Raw genomic sequence first — 20284 nt, 5'->3', positions numbered from 1 at the left:
GGCCAACAGACACATGAAAAGATGCTCACCATCGCTCATCATCAGGGAAATACAAATTCAAGCCACAAGGAGAGCTCACCTCACACCTGTCAGAATGGCTGGAATAAAAAAACACAGAATATAACCCGTGTTGGAGAGGGTGTGGAGGAACAGGAGCCCTCGTGCACTGTGGCTGGGAATGCATGCCTCTGTAGAAAACAGTTTGGAGGGGCACCTGGGTGGCTCAGTCGTTAAGCATCTGCCTTCAGCTCAGGGGATGATCACAGGGTCCTGGGATCGAGTCCCGCATCGGGCTCCCTGCTCTGCTGCGAGCCTGCTTCTTCCTCTCCCACTCCCTCTGCTTGTGTTCCCTCTCTCGCTGGCTGTCTCTCTCTCTCAAATAAATTAATAAAATCTTTAAAAAAAAAGAAAAGAAAACAGTTTGGAGGGTCCTCAGAAAATTAAAGCAGAAATAGGTATGGTCCAGTAATTCCACTACTGGGTATTTACTCAAAGAAAATGAAAACACTCATTCGAAAAGATGCACGCCCCCTGATGTTTACTGCAGCGTGATTTACAACAGCCAAGGTACAGAAGCAGCCCAGGTGCCCACTGACCGATGAACGGATGAAGAAGGTAGGGTGTACATATGCAATGAAACACTACTCAGCCACAGAAAGGACAAGATGTTGTCGTTTGTGACAACACGGATGCACCGAGAAGGTATTCTAAGTGAAGTAAGTCAGACAGAGAACGAGAAATACCATATAATTTCACTCGTATGTGGAGTTTAAGAAACAAAACAAATGAGGAAAAAAAGAGACAAACGAAAAAGCCAGTCTCTTTAATACAGAGCACAAACTGGTGGTTGCTAGGGGGCAAGTGGGTGGGGGGTGGGCGAAAGAGATAAAGGGGATTAAGGGCACACTTATCGAGAGGAACACTGAACAGTGTGCACAGTTGCTGGGCCATTACATTGTACACCTGAAACAGAACGCTGTATGTTAATTATACCTGAATAAAAGAGAAGTCATGAGCCATTTTAAAAAAGCCATGAAAATAGTTACCCAGTCCACAGTATATTTAATATAAGTTGTAGATTAAATTACAATATTCATTTATTTGACAGAGAGAGAGAGAGAGCCCACAAGCAAGGGGAGTGGCAGGCAGAGGGAGAAGCAGACCCCAGAGGAGCAGGGAACCCAAGGTGGGGCTTGATCCCAGGACCGTGAGATCATGACCTGGGCTGAAGGCAAATACTTAACAGACTGAGCCAACCAGGCGCCCCCGTATCCTTTTTTTTTTTTTTTTAAAGATGTATTTGAGAGAGAGGGATGGAGTGCAAGAGTAGGGAGAGGGACAGAGGGAGACAGAGGGGGAGGGAGAGGGCTGAGCGAGGAGCCCTACTCAGGGCTGGATTTCACGACCCTGAGATCATGCGTGACCTGAGCCAAAACCTAGAGTCAGATGCTTAACCAACTGAGCCACCCAAGTGCCCCGTTTATGTATCTTTTTTTTTTTTTTAAATGAAAAAGGATCACAAGGGGGAGAATGCGTTTTTGCTTACTTGAAGGCATTTCGCCTTAACGGGGGCAATTCTCGACCTAGGTGTGATGAAGGCTTGGGTTTCCCCACCAGCAGCTGGGAGGTGTCTCATTCGGAATTTGTTACAAATGTTAGATGAGGTCCTACACTTTGTGAGTCATTTCCTTTGAAGATTTGGAATAAATTCAAGTTATGTCTATAATGTCATTCTGATTTGCCCGCATCCTGAAAGCTTTTTGAATAACTTAGCACTTCAGATTCGTACTACGCTCAAGTGTTCCTTACCTTCCTAGCCCGAGAGTCAGAGAGTACAGACAAAGCCCCCACCTCCCACTCGAGAGAGGAACAGAAGTGTTAGGTGTGGAACCTGCAGGGCCTTTCCCCTGCATGCGCACACGTGGGCGCACAGAGAAAAACATCTTTTTGTGGGTGTATTCTGTTTAAAGTCATTGAGATGGTACTAAATTGTATCACTGAGCATCTTGCTTTTGTCCTCTAACAATATGTTCGGGGGATTTCCCACCCGGTCAACAGGTCTCTTTCTTAGGCTACATAGTGGTCGGCTGCTGGCTGCTTGGAGGTACGCATCCCCGACTGATGACTGTCTGAGCATTCTTCATTTTTGCTATGCTCCAGCACACTCGGAGTGCTAGCTATTCAGAGTGGGGGAAGGGGGCTGGGGTGGGGAGGGTGGGGGATGCGCACAGCTGGCTGCTTGGGAATTGCACACACCCCTGGGTGGGGGGCAGAGGAATCTTGTCCTGGCTGTGGGTGTCATTGTCCCGTCCTAGAAGGGGCCAGCCCCGAGGTTATGTCCCAGGACTCTCAGGGACAGCCTCAGGACAGGACAGAGTGGTCCAAAGAATGCCATAAAAGAGAACAGACAGGTTTGAGAAGCTCTTATGGAAAGGTCAGCAAACATTCAGCTGGAGCTAAGGCTCCACATTGCCAGGGGCTGTCATTTTTGTCATGTCTTCTTGGCAGGCAGGGGGCCAGGCGGCTTGGACATCACACGGCGTTGACTGGGCTGGATCTTCCCTGGAACCCCTCCATCCAGGCCAGAGAAAGAGAGATTTTTAGTGGTGTTCCGAGCAAACGGAGGCGCTCCTGGGCACGGGGAGAGCAGAGGCTGGCAGGAAGGGGAAGGGTGTGGGGTCTGTGGAGAACTTCACCATGCGGGGGGGCACACTCCAGCGCTGTCAGTGCTCCCGGAGGATTGTTCTCAAAATCATCTGCGGCAGGAACAAAAGACACAGAAGCCCCAGATTTGGACAGGCTCTTGTGCGACTGTCTCGAGAGGGATCTGATGAAAGAAACAGGCTGCGTTCCTGAGCATAGAACAGTCACTTAAAATGACAGCCCAGTCCCATCTGTCCTTTGAAGTGTCCTAAATAAAGACCCCAGCCATACTAGACTTAGCTCAGGCTCGACATGCGCTTTTGTTGACCCACGAGATAAGAATGGCTTTACGTTTTTATGTAATTAATTGGGGTTTTAATTAATTAATTAAAATTGATTAATGAAAAGCCTCCAGGGCCAAATTTTAAGTAATCACTACACCCAATGTGGGTCTTGAACTCATGATCCCGAGATCAAGAGTTGCCTGCTTTACACCTAAGTGGCTCAGTCGTTAAGCGTCTGCCTTCGGCTCAGGGCATGATCCTGGAGCCCTAGGATCGAGCCCCTGCGTCAGGCTCCTCTGCTGGGAGCCTGCTTCTTCCTCTCCCACTCCCCCTGCTTGTGTTCCCTCTCTGGCTGGCTGTCCCTCTCTCTGTCAAATAAATAAGTAAAATCTTAAAAAAAAAAAAAAGAGTCACCCGCTTTATGGACTGAGCCAGCAGGGCACCCCTGGCTTTACGTTTTTAAATGGTTGAAAAAAGATCGAAACAGAATATTATTTCCTGACGTGTAAAAATTATGTAAGATTCAAATGTCAGCACAAATAAAGTTTTATTGGCACACACATGTTCAGCATTTATGAATCCTTGTGGCGGCTTCTGTATGTACTACAATGGCAGCGCTGGGTAGCTGTGTCAGAGACTGTATGGCCCCCAAAACCTAAAATACATATTTCTTAGGTTTTTCAAGAGATGTCACTTATGGGTGTTTGTTTTTCCCCCAGTTAAAAAAAAAAAAAANTAAAAATTATGTAAGATTCAAATGTCAGCACAAATAAAGTTTTATTGGCACACAGCCATGTTCAGCATTTATGAATCCTCGTGGCGGCTTCTGTATGTACTACAATGGCAGCGCTGGGTAGCTGTGTCAGAGACTGTATGGCCCCCAAAACCTAAAATACGTATTTCTTAGGTTTTTCAAGAGATGCCACTTATGGGTGTTTGTTTTTCCCCCAGTTAAAAAAAAAAAAAGTATTACATGTTCATGTTAGCAAATGCAGAAGTCAATTTTTAAAATGCACCTGTCACATCACCGGTAATTGTTTTTTTCACATGCATGCCTATGTCTCCAAGGGTCTAGATGTCTAGGTATTATTAAACTGAGAATATGCTGGATCACTTCTTTCTTGTGCTTTTGCGCTCACATCTGAAACAATTTGATGTATCCTAACTAATTTTCACAAACTTCATTCTGTTACCGATTATGTCATAATTTAACCTCACTGTAGGCTGATTTCTAAGTTTTGAATATTAATAAAGCTGGGAAGACTACCTTTGTGTATTTCTTGATTATCCTGAAGAGAAACTCCAAGCTGCAGAATTACTGGGCCCGTGGGTTTGGATCCCCGTCACCAGACTGTGGCCCCACTGGCAGAACCGGGCAGGAGCCCTTCCCAAACTCTCTGGCAGGGTGGGGCATAATTATTATTGGAACATACTCCAAGACTGGTGGGAAAGACTGGCCTTTTCAGTGACAGTTCTGTGACCACTAGTATAGTTTAATCTTCCCCTATGTTTACTGGCCATGTGTATTTTTTCTATTTAGGAATAGAAATAAAAACTGTTCTTATTGACTTGAAAGTGCTCTTTATATAGTAAGAATAGTAACTATGTGATTTTAAACTGAACGCTCTAAAAGCCTCACTGAGGTGGGAGCTGATTAAAAAGTGAAGCTAATGACGTGCCCACTTTCCCAGAAAAAAAACAAAAACCAAAAACCGGAAGTGGTAATTCTTTTTCTGCCAGATCTGTGGCAGATATTTCCCCAGGTCTATTCTTGGGCTTTTAAAAGAATTCTCCACACTAAAATGGTAATATTTGATTTTTTAAAAAAAGATTTTATTTTTAAGTCATCTTTACACCCAACGTGGGGCTACAAACCCAACGAGCCTGAGATCAAGAGTCATGCACTCCACCAACTGAGCCAGCCGGGCGCCCCCAGTCATGTTTGATTTTTAAAAAGATTCTCTATGTTAAAATTATAATGAACATTGATGAACCAAATCCATCCATCCCCTCCTAGAGGGCGTGGGCTTGGCTTTGTGCGCACACACAGGCTAATACTTTGCTTGTGCCAAATCCGTGCCTCTCCCCACCCACGCCAAGCCCCACGCAGCTCCCACCTGTGTGCACAGGGACAGACTCTGCTGATCACCTGGGGCTCTTTCAAAAGGAGGTGAAGTACAGGAAGTCAGTGGGGTACTCAGTTCCTACCATCAGGACCCCAGCCTCCCGGAGGCCAGAGATCCAGTAAAGTGGCTCCTCTGTGCTCCCCACCTCCCCACCTCTCCAGTGCAGGGGCTGAGGGGAGACCCACGTTCTCCACAGTGAAAGGAGGTGCCCCACCTGGGTGAGCATGGAGTCCTGCTGGGTTAGGTTCCAAATGATTTCAAAGTGATCCGCATCACGGATTTCTTCAAACGAGGCATTCCACCCTCCTCGGCACAGTGTCTGGGTGGAAGAAGGAGCAGAGCGTGAGGCAGCGGGTGGGGAGGGTGGGGGAGCGCCACCCCACACCAGGCGCTCACTGAGGATTTGTTGAATAAGTGGCTCATGGTCTTGGGGGCCCTTTGGATGAAATAAAGAGGAAGATAATGAGAACACAGGACCCTCAACCTCTGGCCAGAGGCAGGGTGCTGGGGGTACCTGATAAAATTCCCTGGACTGTCGCTGGAATTCAGGGGAGTCGTGTTGGCCCACCGTCACCAGCACGTGGCAGGCTGGATCCGAGGGCTGCATCAGGGCCGCCTCCAGGAGCAGCTGGGGGCTGTTCTGCTGAGCACCCTCCCTGATGCAGGGGTAGGTGTGGGTGAGGACAGAGAAAAGCCTGAGCTTCACCCCCGGCCCTCCTGGTAGGCTCACGCTCAGCTCGGGGAGGAGGGGACAAATGACTCACAGGGTCATGAGGAGAGGGGCGTTCTGAGTGGTGTACACGACGGGCTCCAGGTCATAGATCCCACTGACAAGGAAAAAGCCTGTGCAGGTGAAGAACAGTCAGAGGGCCAGGCTGGCAGGCAGGGCCAAGCCTCGCCCCCAGAGCGGGCCTCATGTGGAGCGGGGGCAATATGGGGCCAGCCCAGCCGCCAGGGCCAAAGGGGCAAGACCAGGGTAGGGGTGGGGAAGCAAAGCCCCCAGATCAAGCCTTCCGTGGCTTTTGGGATTTTGTGCAGCTGGTGCAGACCCTCAGGCCCAACTGGGGAGGGTGCAGCTGCCCAGCCAAACCTACAGTCCCATGAAAACCTTTGAGGTTCGGTGTGACTCCATGCTTGGTCCACTTGGCCAGGAGCATCATGGCAGCCAGGTGGGCCCCTGCTGAGTGTCCACACAGGTAAATTCCCCTGGGTTGGGCCAGAGCAGAAAGCCAAATTCACCTTCAGTTTCCCAAATGCATCGACCAAAGACTCCCAATTTGCCTTCTGTTCCACAGGCCAGAGGGGGCAGCTGGGCAGTGTCCAAGGGGCTGACTCCATCATCCTCCCACATTGTCTGACAAAAGGAAAGTCGGCAGTGATACCCACTCATTGCACGGATACTGCTTCTGGACAAATGCGATGCTCCGAGTCACTTGGTCTACCATCTGGTCCAGAGTACCTGCACGGAGAGCAGGAGCTGGGCCAGGATCCGTGGAGGGCTCTCTCCCCTCCAAAGCCCAGCAGCCTTCAAACCTGCAGGACCACCCTCATTACCTTTGGGGGCAAGGTCATAAGCCACGATCACCACGGCCACTCCCCGTGCCGTCAGTGGGTTGACCATAAAGGCTGATGTGTCTTTACTGCAGAAAGAGACAAAGATGTGACAACTGGAGGCATCTCGGCCACCAAGCTGCTTCCACGTCCTGTCCACCCAGGGCTCCAGCTCTCTCTGGTTCCGTGTAGTATAAGGAAGAAGGTAGGCACTGTCCTTACTCTATCACATGCTAGCTACGAAACCCTGGGGGCTTTATTTAACCTCTAAGTCTGCTTTCCTCATCTGGAAAATGGGGACATCTACTTTCTCTTGGGGAAGTGAAGAGCAGATGGGTAGAGAGCTTTGCATGACAAAGCGTAGAGGTGCCATAAATCTAGCTATGAAGATGACTGTGCTTGAAGGCTGGTAGACCCCAGAGCAGGCAACTCCTCAGTGAGATCCTGGGAACGACAGCATCCTTGAAGATCTCAGATACCCCACTGCTCCTCTTCAGGTGACGAGCTGACCTGGTTTGCCCAGGGACTCTCCCACTGAAAGCCTCATGTTTCCCTCCTGGGAAACCCCTCAGTCTCGAGCAGGCCGGGAAGGTTAGTCACTGTGGTTTCTCTCTGACTGAGAGTAGCTTGAACATGCTTCTCACCGGGTATAGTGGGTCGAATAGTGTCCCCCAAAAGATAGGTCCAAATCCTAACCTCAGTACCTGGGAATGTGCCCATCGAGTCCTTGCAGCTGTCATTAGGGATCCTGAGGTGAGGTCATCCATGATTTAGGATGGACCTCAATCCCACAACTGGTGACGTTATAAGAGAGAAAGGCGGGGGGAAGATCTGAGACACAGACACCAAGGAAGCCCCGAGAGAATGGAGGCAGAGACGGAAATGATGCGACCACAGCCAACGAAAACCTAGAGTCCCCAGACGCCAGAGGAGGTGAGGGCAGGTTCTCCCCTGGAGCCTCTGGACGGAGCAAGGCCCTGCCCACATCCCGATCTCAGCCTCCTGGCCTCCAGAACCAGGAGAGAACGTGCTTCCGTCATAAGCCACCAAGTTTGCAGTCATCTGTCACAGCAGCGCCAGGAAACTCATACCCCAGGGCAAGACGAATCTCCTTTCTCCCTGCTCATCCAGACTCCCGACTCACCTTCCACTCTGCCAAAACCCTCCATGAAAGAACAGACAGAAAGGCGAGGCTGTAAGACAGACAAAGGTGTGGGGGCTGAGCCCGGGCGACCAGGCCAGCTGAGCTCTGTCTCGGGACCGCCCGGCCGGCCACCTACCTTCAGACACTTCCTCGGGAAAGTAGATGTCCAGTTTCTCCCCTTCGCCATCCCCGTAGGGGACGTGCAGCAGGCTCCTCCTGGTGGCCCGGGCGTTCTTGGTGGCTGTCTTGAGAGACGGACAAGTCAACATCACCACCACCTGCAGTAATTTCTATCTCGTTTAAGGCAGAAACCCTTCTGCTGAAAGCCCCTTTGGGAGGACCGGTCAGCTCCAGCCGTCAGTGTTTGCGTGAACGATGCCTCCCCAAGTCCTCATGGTCACCTGTGCTGGGATCTGAAGCATCGCATGGGCAGTTACAACGACACCAGACTGGCCCATCCAAGCGGGACCAATACTACCGCGGAGTCAGCCCGGAAGTGCGCCGCGGCTCTGAAGGGCCCCACTCTGTCCACTACTCCATTACATCCTGTGTGTGTTACACCTGGAGCTTCATGCTCCAGGAAGCGTAAACTTGTCCAAGTCTAAGGAAAAACCACCTGCGAGGGCAGCCAGATATAAACTCATTTCAAATAGGGGCGCCTGGGTGGCTCAGCCGGATCAGCGTCTGACTCTTGGTTTCGGCTCAGGTCATGATCTCACGGTGGCGGGATCGAGCCCCGAGTCGGGCTCTGTGCTCAGTGCAGAGTCTGGTTCAGATTCTTTCTCCCTCTCCCTCTGCGCCTCCCCGCTCAAGTGTGATCACTCCCTCACTCTCTCTAAAATAAATAAACAAAATATTTAAACTCACGTCAAATAAACAGATAACAAAACAATATGAATATATAATTGAGTGCCAGATGGGGAGAGATCAGAATGATGTGAAAACTGGCTAAGATTTGGGTGGGAAGAAAGGAGCAAGGGCACTGTTAGGGAAATAGGGTGGGGTGAAAGGGGAGTCTGTATGTTCACGCTGTCCCCCAAGTGCTCCCCCCCAAATCAGTGAAATGCAGGCAGCTTAGCTCCCTCCAACACTGGGTGCTGAAGAGTATAAATTGGCAGGCTCTTCTGAAGGGCGGGTTGGAAATACATATCAAAGGCCAAGAAGATCATACTCCTTGATGCCTAAGTCCTTGTCCACACAGTTTTTATAAGGAAATAATCAGAAATAGTCCCAAAGACTTGTGTTCGTTTGTTTTTTTTAAAGATTTTATTTATTTATTTGAGCTAGAGAAGAAGCATGAGCGGGGTCAGGGAGCAGTGGGCAGAGGCAGAGGGAGAAGCAGACTCCCCACTGAGCAGGGAGCCCGACGACACGGGGCTCGATCCCAGGACCCGGAGATCATGACCTGAGCCAAAGGCAGACACTTCACTGACGGAGCCACCTAGGCGCCCCCCAAAGACTTGTTTTAAAGATGCCCACAGTAATGCTATTTATAATAGCAAAACTCCAGACACAGCCTGAGTGACCCGTAATAATAGAAGGCTGCTCAAATACATTATGGCCTATCCCTCTTTTTGGCTTTATCATGTAGCCTGGCATTCACCGCCCTTGATATATTGTTCGCCTTGTACCCTGTCTGTCTGTTGCCTTCACCGTGAAGACAAGGGCTTTGCTTTGCTCGCCTCTGTACACCCAGGGCCTGGTAGGTAGTAAACAATTTAAAGAAAAGTGTGTGATAGGGGCCCCTTGGTGGCTCAGTTGGTTAAGCATCTGCCTTCTGCTCAAGTCATGATCTCCGGGTCCTCAGATCGAGCCCTGAGTCAGACTCCCGGCTCAGTGGGGAGTCTGCTTCTCCCTCTCCCCTGCTCATGCTCTCTCTGTCTCTATCTCAAATGAATAAATTTAAAAAATCTTAAAAAAAAGAAAATTGTGTGATAAATAACTGCTGGGTCCACTGAATACCCAAATGAAAAAGAAAAAAAGTTTCTTTTTTTTTAAAAAGATTTTATTTATTTATCTGACAGAGAGAGACAGCCAGTCAGAGAGGGAACACAAGCAGGGGGAGTGGGAGAGGAAGAAACAGGCTCCCAGAGGAGGAGCCTGATGTGGGGCTCGATCCCAGAACGCTGGGATCACGCCCTGGGCTGAAGGCAGATGCTTAACGACTGCACCACCCAGGTGCCCCAAGAAAAAAAGTTTCTTGATCCCTACCTCACACCACACCAGATCAGTTCCCAACAGACTATCTACATGTGAAAGAGAGGACAAGAGAGCTCCTGGAAAAGAGAAGAGATCTTCATGATCTTCGGATAGACAAAGATTGCACAAATAGGACCCCAAACACACTAATCAAAAAGGAAATGGATGAGTATTTCATGATGTAAAGAGCAAAACAGGTGGCCTAAACAGCACTTGGCATGATCAGTGTGGTCCTTCTGATACTGAAACTGGTGGGGAGAGACATGAACTTGGGGTCCACATCCCCAGAGGTGTGCAGGTCCCCTACCTTGGTGGCCACGGCGGTGGGCCCAAAAGGAAAACTGCTCCTCTGGGCGGGATGATCCTGCAACTCCAGAAGGGGGGAAACTCAGTACATGCAGATAGGTTGTAGAAAGTGTGTTAGGCAAGTGTGCGTAAACGGTTAAAAAGGCTGTCTGCATTTCAGCTGGATTGCTCAAGGCCAAGAGCAACAAAAATGATGGTAGATGCCCGGTTTCCCCCATGCCAAAACCAGGGACCAGGCTGCCTTTGCAGGACAGGCAACGTGGTTGCAAAAACAGTTTTGCCATCACTGACCATGTCTACTGACTACCCCCCCACCCAGTCTTGGAGTGAGGGGAAAGGAGAAGGAAAGTTTTCTTGGGAGAGAGATGTGCCATGCTGTGTGCTGTGGGTCCCCACTCCCTCTCCTGTGGAGGAGTCGGGGGAGGCTTCCCATCTCCTAATGCTTCAAGCGACCAACTGCTCAGAGGGCCTGATGTGGGACTCCTGCAAAGGTCTAATGACCAGAACAAAACAGGCTCCCCGTGTGTCCATGAGCTGCACTGGGCACAGACCACTCTGCAGGATGTGCTCAACAGACGCATCTATTAGAGACATTCAGTGAATCAAACATACGGCATTTGTGATTATAATCTGAAGTGTTTAGGGGCGCCTGAGTGGCTCAGTTGGTTAAGCATCTGACTCTTGATTTCAGCTCAGGTCATGATCTCAGGGTCATGGGATTGAGCCCCGTGCTGAGCACCCCACTCAGTAGGGAGTCTGCTTGAGATTCTTACTCTTCCTCTCCCTCTGCGCCCCTCCCCAAATAAATAAATAAATAAATAAATAAATCTTTTTTAAAAATTTGAAGTGTTTATTAAGAATGTAACCAGGAGGGGCGTCTGGGTGGCTCAGTCAGCTGATTGGCGGACTCTTGATTTTGGCTGAGGTCATGGGATGGAGCCCCTCCTGGGGCTCTCCACACAGCAGGGCGTCAGCTTGAGGATTTTCTCTCCCTCCCCCTCCACTCCCCCACCAACTTGTGCACACACTCTCTCTCTAAATAAGTAAATAAACAAATCTTTAAAAAAAAGAATGCAATCGCATTGTATAAATTGTGTTTAAATGTTTAGAGGGGAATTAATCTGTGACAATTACGAGCTAACTCGGTTATGAACATTAATTTAAGAAATACACGAATGCCATTCATTTTTCTTACAGAGAAACAATATGTGTGTGTGGTTAAACAACACACGAAAGGCTTTTCAGTGAAATGTTGCCTCTCCATCTCTCACCACCCACTTCCCCTACCCCCAGCCATGGTGACTTTCACTATTAATATGGAGGCAGACCATCCCAATCTTCATCCAAATGGGAGCATATTAAATACATTTCTGGCCTGCCTATTTCACTTAATACTTCCTAGAGAGTTTTCCCAATTAGCACATAGCTTCCTTGTTCTTTCTCTTTTTAAAGACCCCTTTTTTTAGATTTACTTATTTATTTTAGAGAAAGAGAGACAGCGCATGAGTGGTGGGAGAGAGGCAGATGGAGAGAGGGAGAGAAAGAATCTCCAGCAGACTTCCCACTGAGCATGGAGCCTGACTCGGGGCTCAATCCCACCACCCTGAGATCATGACCTGAGCTACCCAAATACCTGAGCCATCCAGGCGACCCTAAAGACCATTCTTAATATTCCATCCTATGGCTGCATGTTAATCCATGTGACCAGTCACGTAACCAGTTACACCAGTTGTTTAGGCCAAACAAACCACATCCCATCATCAGGAAATTCTCCCACTTCCACCAAATGCCCCCAGTTACAGGTCAGTGCCAGCGACCGGCACACCCGCCCTTTCGCTCTTTCGAAGGCTCAAATCCATCCAGGGCTCCTGTCTTAGTTGGCTCTGGCTCCTGTGCCGAAATACTATAGAGTGTGGGGTTTAAGCTGTAGACCTTGACTTCTCACAGTTCTGGGGCCTGGGAGGCCTCGATCAGGGTGCCAGCCAGGCTGGTGTCCGCGGAGGGCCCACATCTCCTCACTGCACACATACACACCTCTTCCTTGTGAGCCTGTGGCCCTCTCTCCCTCTCTGGGGAGGCAAGCTCTCAGGGGTCTCTTCTAAGAATCCAGCCGGGTCAAGACCCCACCCTTCTGACCTCATTTAACTTTACTTACCCCCTTAGAGCCCCATCTGTAAATAGAACCACACCAGAGGGCAAAGGCTTCAACATGGGAATTTGGGGAGGACACAAAGATTCAGTCCAGAATGGCTCACACACCACCCCAAAGTCCTGGGGCTCTACAATATCGACTCTCCCCCTGCTCCCCTTCCTCTAAGGGCTGACCCTGACCACCCTCCCACCCACCACCTATCATCCCCTTCACCCGCTCCGTATCTTCCAGAGCCCTTGCCCCTTCTAGCAGACTATGATGATTACTTCTGTCTCCAGTTCATGGCCTATCATCTTCCCCTTGGCCCGTTAAGAAGCACAACAAAGGACAGCATAGAGCATTCAGTCAATGGCATTGTGATAACGTTGGATGGTGACAGATGGCGACTATTCTCATGATGAGCACTGAGTCATGTACAGAGCTGTGGAATCACTAGGCTGTACACCCGAAACCATATCATCGTATGTTGACTATCCTTCAATAATAAAATAAGGAGAGAAAAAGGAGATTCACAGTGGCACACGGGCGGGGGTTTTCTGTTTTGCTCACTGATCTATCCCATGCACAAAATGAGTGACCTGCACTTGCCAGGCACCCTGTAAATATTCCCCGAAGGGATCAGCCCACAGTGAAGCACTCCTCTGCTGAGAGGCAACCCAAACAATCCTGCGTCGACCAGCCCTATATACACGTCCCACTGTGTGCCAGGGTCTGAAGGAATGCAGCGGGATTCCTGGATCGGGAGCTTGGTCGTTGTGAGTCCGCTGCCTGCTGCCCTCCCTGGGGCTCTGCCAACTACCCTCCCAGCAGCACAGTGTGAAGAGGGTTGTGCCTGACAAACGCATTGGCAGAGTGGGTTCATCAAAAGAAAGCCATTTGTTTTTCCCAAGAGTTCTTGAAGGCATACGTGGACCAACGGGACTCATTGTGTGCCAGAACTAAGAAAAAGACCATGAAATTCATGTTCCAAATTGAAGAGCAATTCAGACCAAGCAGCTGTAGATGCTCCCTATCATGCACACGTCTCCCTCAGACATTAAAAAACTCAGGTGACCCTGAGAAACAGGGACTGCCTCTCTGCAGGAGTCGGCTCAGTGGTTGGTAGAGGGTAGCTGGGTGCAGGGGCTGCAGCCTCCCCCCAAGTGTGAATACCACCAGCCCTCCAGTCCCTGCACCCCAGGGCAGGAACCACAGGAGGGCTTGAATGAATAAACCGTATTAAAACTTCCTTTTTTGATCTTGCAAAAATTGAATGTCTATTATTTGCAACCAAAAGTGTCCAAACTGTTACAGACAGAAACACCAAGTCCGTGGACTCATCCTGAGCATGTGTCAGGAAGTAGGGGCAGTGGTGGCCAGAGCCCCTAGAGACTTACGCAAGCACGGGGCAAAAGGAGACCAGACAGTCCCAGCAGGCTGAAGACCAAGGGTGTGTTACATACCTTGGCAGGAGTTTAAGAGAAGGCAGGGTCCCATCAGCCACCCTCTAGTTAACAATAGGTGGTGGAATTATGGATGTTTTTACTTTTAAAATCCCTTTTAGTAGGCATATGTTCCTTTTGTAATAACAATTGTTACCTAAAAGCGCCAGGATGGTGCAGAGCAGGGGTACTTATGTGTGGTGCGTGGGTACTGGGAGCCTCACCCTGTTTGCTACTGGTCTGTGATGAGCTAAGTAGGCAAAGCGAAATCAGCATTTAGAATGTATGCAGTTTCATAGAACGGCTCTGTCTGTTGGACTAAAAAATAAGAAATCGGAGCTTTCAAACAAAAACTTGTACAGGAGCAGCCCTAGTCACAATGGCCAAAAGGTGGAGACAGTCCGAATGTCTGTCGGTGGAGGAAAGGACAAACCAAATGTGGTGTGTCCACACGAGGAAGGCATGAAGCAGCGACAGGTATCAGACAACAGGGACGGACCTCCAAAACCGCATGCCAAGGAGAAGCCAGATGCTAAAGGCCACACGTGCATGATTCCATTCATACGAAATGTCCAGAATAGGTAGAGACGGAAAGCAGCGGGAGGGGAGAAACTGGTAGTGACTGCTTCACGGGAGGAGGTCTCCTTCTGGGATGAGGAAAATGATCTGGAACTAGGTAGCGGTGGTCGTGGTCGGTGGCTGCGCGACACGTGAACGTTCTCAGTACGACTGAATGGTGCACTTTAAAGTGGTTAAAGTGGCACATTTTGTTATGTGTACTGTAGCTCAGTCAACAAAATTGGGGCTTGTATCTTTTGTGCCTCACTTTTCTGGTAGAGAGGAAAAAGCCCAAGATCTGAGCCTGCCTCGGAGACCTGGTCCCTACTGTCAATCACGAGGCTCCACCCACCTCACTGGTGATTGGTCCTCCTGGAGAAGGGGCGTGGTTTGGGGGACATGGATGCTGCAGGAAGCTCCCAGAGGCAGGGCGCCCAGACAGGTTCAGACCACATATTTCTACGTACCTACCTACCCACCTATCTCTCTCTCTACCTACCTATCTACCTATTCATCCATCCATGCATCCACCCATCCATGCATCCACCCATCCTCCATTTAGTATACAATATATCGGTCCTAAGAGTTTGGTAAAACAAGTTTAAAACTACTGAGGGACGAAATAGCTCTGAAAACCTGCCCCTCCCAGCCCCCCTCTGCTCTCTGCCCATGCTCACTCAGCAGTCCCTGTGTGAGCTTCCTCCTTCCCTTTTCTTAGAGCATTTATTTTGGGAAACTCATTGTAAATCCTTTCTCTACCCCTTTGAGGTGTATGTAAATATTTGTAAAAGCTAAAGGAGTCTCTTGCCAGTTATACAAACTAGGAATGTTTTCCTCCAGGACTGGGGGAGCCATCTCTTTGAAATGTAGTCATCAAGGAAGCCAGCACCCCTACCCCCCAGATTCCGTGGGTGGGCAGGAGCCTAACTTCAGGGGTCTGGCTCCCAAGTTACAAAACTACCTCTTGTCGTGAAGAGACGGGAAGTTTTCTTTTTCCTCTGGAGAAAGACAAGTAGCAAGTACAGGTGGCCTCGCTAATTACCAGGTGTGGAGGAACGAGTGTGGCTCTGTCGGGCTCTCTTGTTTGAGCACAGGTATCATTTATCTTGAGAACGGTTGTATCTGTTCTGCGATGGGGTGTATGCCTGCCTGTGTAAAAGGGTGACGTTTCTCTCAGGTCCCTAGCGGCTTGCCTGTGGTGCACATCACAGTTTGGCTTAATCCTTACTCGACAATAACATGTTTTCTTTCTCTCTCTGTCCTTTGTGGAGAGGCTTTCTGGCTTGGCAGGAGATTATTTTTCATTATTTGCACTTTGTGTCCCTTTGCCGCCCCCTGTGAGTTTGATTCTGGGGCAATCCTCGAGTCCGCAGGCAGCACTGATGAGGTCTGGGGGGCTCTTCCAGGAAAGGCCGGGCCGGTGCTCACTCACTGATGCCGCCTGACCGGCCTCACCCCGTCAGCCTGCTCCGTTCAGCTCGGGGAGGGGGCCACCATCACGAGTTGCATGAGCTGGGGTAGGTTATTTAACCCCATCAAGCAGGGTGAGGTGAAGGAGGCACTTGCTTTGGGCCCAACATTGGGGGGGCGGTCGGCACAAAAAGCTCAGTAATGAAGATTGTTTGGGGCTGCAGGTTTGTGTCCCCCAACATTCCTATGTTGAAGTGCTGCCCCCTAATGAGATGGTATTGGAGGTGGCACCTTTGGGAGGTAATTAGGTTTGGATGGGGTCATGAGGGTGGAGCCCCTATTATGGGATTAGAACGACCAGAGCTCTCGCTCGCTCACTCTCTCCCTCTCTCTGCCACAAGAGGACACATGGGCAAGGCAGTTGTCTGCAAGCCAGAAAGAAGTCTCTCACCAGGGAACCAAATTGGCCAGCACCTTGGTCTTGGACTTCCCAGCCTCCAGAACTGTGAGAAATAGACTCCTGTTTTTTTAAGCCACCCATTCTAGAGCCTTTTGTTATGGCAGATCAAGCGGATCAACACAAAGATAAATAATATTTAATTTAAAAAAAAAAAGTTTTTTTTAAAGTAGGTTCTATGCCCAGCATGGAGCCCAAAGCCAGGCCCGAACCCAGGACCCTGAGATCAAGACCTGAGCTGAAATCAAGAGTTGGACACTCAACTAATTGAGCCCCCCATGCGCCCCAGAGAGAAATAATATTTAAATGCATTACATATACATACATATTTTAAATCTAAAGTAATGCTAAATGTCCATGGCCAACAGAATGTCAACATTTTAAATAGAAACAGGCTCCAACCCTGCATGGGCATGGCCCTAATGCCCCCCTGCGATTGGGCTCATGGTCTGCATCCATGAAATGGGTCAGGGGCCCCTGCGGCTCCTCTGGGCCAACTACAGCACTGAGAGCAGGAAGGTGAGGGGAATGTGAGCTTAAAGCTGTGCACGGGATGGACAGCCATCACTGATGGGAGTCTCGGAGGACAACGGGCAGCACGCTCTTCTTAGCTCTTGCCCCTTATGAGTGACTCACTTTCTCAAAGGGAACAGCTCTTCTCTCCTTCAGGACAATTAAGATAGACGAATAGGTTTTTGGGACGCCTGGGTGGCTCAGTCAGTTGGGTGTCTGCCTTTGGCTCGGGTCATGATCCCAGGGTCCTGGGAACGAGCCCCAGGTCGCGCTCCCTGTTCAGTGGGGAGCCTGCTTCTCCCTCTCCCTCTGCCCCTCCCCCCTGCTCGTGCTCTCTCTTGTGCTCTTCTCTCTCTCAAATAAATGAATAAAATCTTTTAAAAATAGCTTTTCTAAGACTCTGAAAAGCCCAGGACACAACTCAACTCCACTCTCTGTCGGGGCAGGGAGGATACGCGTATGTGCTGGAATGAGCCTCCACTAGCCTGTTCCTCTAGCTGGGCTATCTCACTTTAGAGAAGCGCCAACTCTGAGAGCTCTGTTCGGTCTGCTGAAACAAGGATTTACCAACATCCAATTTTCCCTACTGAGGGGAGAGGCTGGCTGCTTTCTCACACTTCCTCCAAGGAGCCTGCTTCCCCAACCCCGCACAAGTGCTTCACTGAGTGTTAAAATCGTGCTATGACACTCTGGAGACCAAGACAGAAATGGGAATTCACCTTGAGACCTCTTCACTAGATTATAGGTCCCCAAGCCCTGATTTCTTTTTTTTTTTTTTTAAGATTTTATTTATTTATTCGACAGAGAGAGAGACAACCAGCGAGAGAGGGAACACAAGCAGGGGGAGTGGGAGAGGAAGAAGCAGGCTCACAGCGGAGGAGCCTGATGTGGGGCTTGATCCCATAATGCCGGGGTCACGCCCTGAGCCGAAGGCAGACGCTTAACCGCTGTGCCACCCAGGCGCCCCTCAAGCCCTGATTTCTTGAAAGAAACAAATATCTTCTTTGCTTCTTACAAATAACATCAATGTTGCATGTTCAGTGGCCAAATGGGAGGCCTTCCTGTTTCTCAGTCCACCTCCCTGTGCCGCCATGGCACGTGGCCTAAAGGGCACTGGCATTGTTGGCCAAGTGGGAGAGGAGGTGAACCATGGTCCATGGGGCGTTTCCTGCCTCCAGCTATCCTGCAGCGAGGGCTCCTGGGTGCCTGGGCCCCAGCCAACGAGGCTTGCCCAGTGCCTGGACTTTGGGAATTGCCCCCAGAGCCTCCTCCTGCCCCCGGCATTCTGAGCCACTGCCACCTGCCAAAGACCACCCACAGCAGCCATGGAGAGGGCCCCCAGTACCGTCCTCTCCTATGCGTGAGTACATCCTCAGGGTCTCCTCGGCTCCCCGTCGGATGACCCATCTGCTGGGGCTGTACTGATTCTCCAGCTCCTACGGAACACAGACAGAAGGCTGCGTAAGACCTTTGTTTTCCACACCGTGCCCCCACCCCTCCGAATGTCTGGATGCTCCTCTCTGCCTTGAGAAGCCCCCTCCCCAATATCTCAGGCTTTACAGATGCCCTGAGCTTCCTTCAGCCCCTCCAGTCTCCAGCCTGGTAACCCGCCCCCCACCCCCCCACAACAATTAATTAGGTACTTCAGATACAATGAACATCGCAGGTGCTCTCAGGCTCCTGGTCTAGAGAGACAGTCATGCTTTAAATAGTGGCCAGCCTTAAAAGGGAGATGAGGTCCCATAAACGTGTCCTGCTTAATGCCACTGTGGGCACCACTCCTACTGGTGGAGTCCAGGGAGCTGGGGGGGGGGTCACTGCAGAGGAAGTGACGTGGAGCTGATCTTCTCTGAAGAGGCATGATTCTTTTTTTTTTTTTTAGATTTATTTTTAGACAGAGAGAGAGTGAGAAAGAGCAAGAGAGCACACAAGCAGGGGGAGGGGCAGAGGGAGTGGGAGAGAATCCAGAGCAGATCCCCTGCAGTCAGAGTGGAGCTGGACACCCGGCTCGAACCCACAACCTTGAGATCATGACCTGAGCCGAAACCAAGAGTCGGAAGCTCACCTGACTGAGCCTCCCAGGCGCCGCTGAGGGGGCAGGATTCTGTTTGCAGAAGTCACAGCAAAGAAACAGGTGAGGAGAGAGGAATCAAAGGTCAGTTTGGAAATGCTGATGGGCCAGACTGCTGAGACACAGAGGTAAGGCCGAGACTGGGGGAGACGGTCTCAGATGTCAGGCTAAGATGCACAGGCTTAATGTAGAGAGCAACAAGGAACCAGATTTTGGAGGAAGAGCTCAAAGGCAAGGAGAAGGAGTGAAGCCTAAAATGGGAAATTTGAAGATGGAGTGGCTTCGTGGAAGGGTCTTGGGCTCTGGAGTCTAATGGGTTGAGTGCCATCCAAGCTCCAACACTTCGAGGCTGTTTTACTCGGGGCAACTCACTTACAGTCTCTGGGTCTCAGCCCACATCTCTATATTGAGCCTAAGAGTAGCCTCACAAGGTTGAGGACATAAGGCATGTAAATGAAGTAAAACTAACCATTCAAATGTGGGTTACTGCCTCCTCCCGTTGAACGAGATTCTTGGCCAGCATTCTTTAGATCCGTAGATCCGTGTCTGTAGGACATTTACAGCCATCCTGACACCCACTGTGAGTGAGATCATCATCTTCACTGTTGGTAGGTTGGTAGGTATGATAACAATAACGCAGTGGGTTTCTGAGAGTCCTCTGGTGTTGCCGGGGTGTGTGTGCACACGTGTGTGCGTTGTGTGTATGTGACAGAGAGACAGAGAATGGGATTTCTTGGTGGCAGTATGCGTAACTTATGATTCTCTGAGAATCTCGGGGGGAAAACCCCAAAAACCCCAGAACACTGCCTGAAATGCAGGGAAACTAGTTAAGAAATTATAGCTGAGTGGTAGTCATATTAAGGGCTTTGTGTGGTTTCTAGCCCTCGCGATCAGGGTCCAGTAAACAGCAGCCTTTCTGCACCCTCACCATCGGGCACATCCTCCATCGGCATTGTGGAAGCTCAGGTCAAGGTCGGGAACTGTGAAAAGTGGGAACTTTTCTCTACCCTTAAAACCAGGCTCACCGAAGCCTGCCTGTGGCCAGAAGCGAACTACGTCAGGGCGCTAAGCTTTCGGGGCCGCGCCCTCGAGAGCGGTCGGTCTACGCGCTCCTAGACTCCCCTCCTGGAACTGCCGCTAACCTCCGCGCTGCACCGCTCGGCCCCGGCCGCCCCCTGCGATCCGCCTACCTCTTTAGATAGCTTCTTCCAGGGAGCCTCGCCTCGGGGACCTCGGCCACGGACCTCCATCGTCCCTCCACGTACGGCCAGAAGGCGCGCCCCGGCCTTTTATATGCTGCGGCCAGGACGGGGCCAGCCGTCCTGATGACGCGAGCCCGCCGTGTCCCCGGGGCCGCCCACGAGGGGCGGGCTGCGGCCAAATCTCCCGCCGGCCCGCGGCCGCACGCTGATTGGCTCCGGCGCGCCGGCGCCGGCTCCCGATTGGCCA

At 50.5% G+C, this 20284-nt stretch overlaps 1 protein-coding gene across 5 annotated transcripts; it reads right to left on the bottom strand.

Moving 5' to 3' along the window:
• Window positions 1-1396: 1396 nt before the first annotated feature.
• AFMID (arylformamidase) lies at window positions 1397-20190 on the bottom strand. Of its 5 annotated transcripts, XM_034640990.1 has the most exons (12): window positions 20026-20190; window positions 18110-18200; window positions 7885-7989; window positions 7749-7797; window positions 6608-6693; window positions 6440-6530; window positions 6162-6259; window positions 5818-5896; window positions 5568-5709; window positions 5268-5372; window positions 2697-2756; window positions 1397-2571 (listed from the first exon to the last, which is right to left on the bottom strand). In XM_034640990.1, the coding sequence occupies exons 1-11, from the start codon at window positions 20083-20085 to the stop codon at window positions 2724-2726; spliced, it is 939 nt and encodes a 312-aa protein (XP_034496881.1). In that variant the 5' UTR covers window positions 20086-20190; the 3' UTR covers window positions 1397-2571; window positions 2697-2723. The 5 variants fall into 5 exon arrangements, with proteins under 5 accessions (XP_034496881.1, XP_019654318.2, XP_011222136.2 ...); XM_019798759.2 differs by having other exon boundaries at window positions 1397-2756; window positions 7749-7767; window positions 20026-20189; XM_011223834.3 differs by having other exon boundaries at window positions 1397-2756; window positions 20026-20187.
• Window positions 20191-20284: the final 94 nt, after the last annotated feature.

Source organism: Ailuropoda melanoleuca, chromosome 13 (genome assembly GCF_002007445.2).
Source record: "Ailuropoda melanoleuca isolate Jingjing chromosome 13, ASM200744v2, whole genome shotgun sequence".
In the NCBI taxonomy this organism is placed as follows: domain Eukaryota; kingdom Metazoa; phylum Chordata; class Mammalia; order Carnivora; family Ursidae; genus Ailuropoda; species Ailuropoda melanoleuca.
This window is presented reverse-complemented; position numbering and strand designations above follow the sequence as displayed.

Bases quoted from the DNA above. Each gene is read 5' to 3' on its own strand.
- AFMID (XM_034640990.1), bottom strand. From the start codon at position 20,085: ATGGAGGTCCGTGGCCGAGGTCCCCGAGGCGAGGCTCCCTGGAAGAAG. The intron at 7,798-7,884 runs GTAGGTGGCCGG...TCTGTCTTACAG, and splicing joins TCCCGAGGAAGTGTCTGAAG to CCTCGCCTTTCTGTCTGTTC. The intron at 5,710-5,817 runs GTGAGTCATTTG...CCCCTGCATCAG, and splicing joins GCCCCTCTCCTCATGACCCT to GGAGGGTGCTCAGCAGAACA.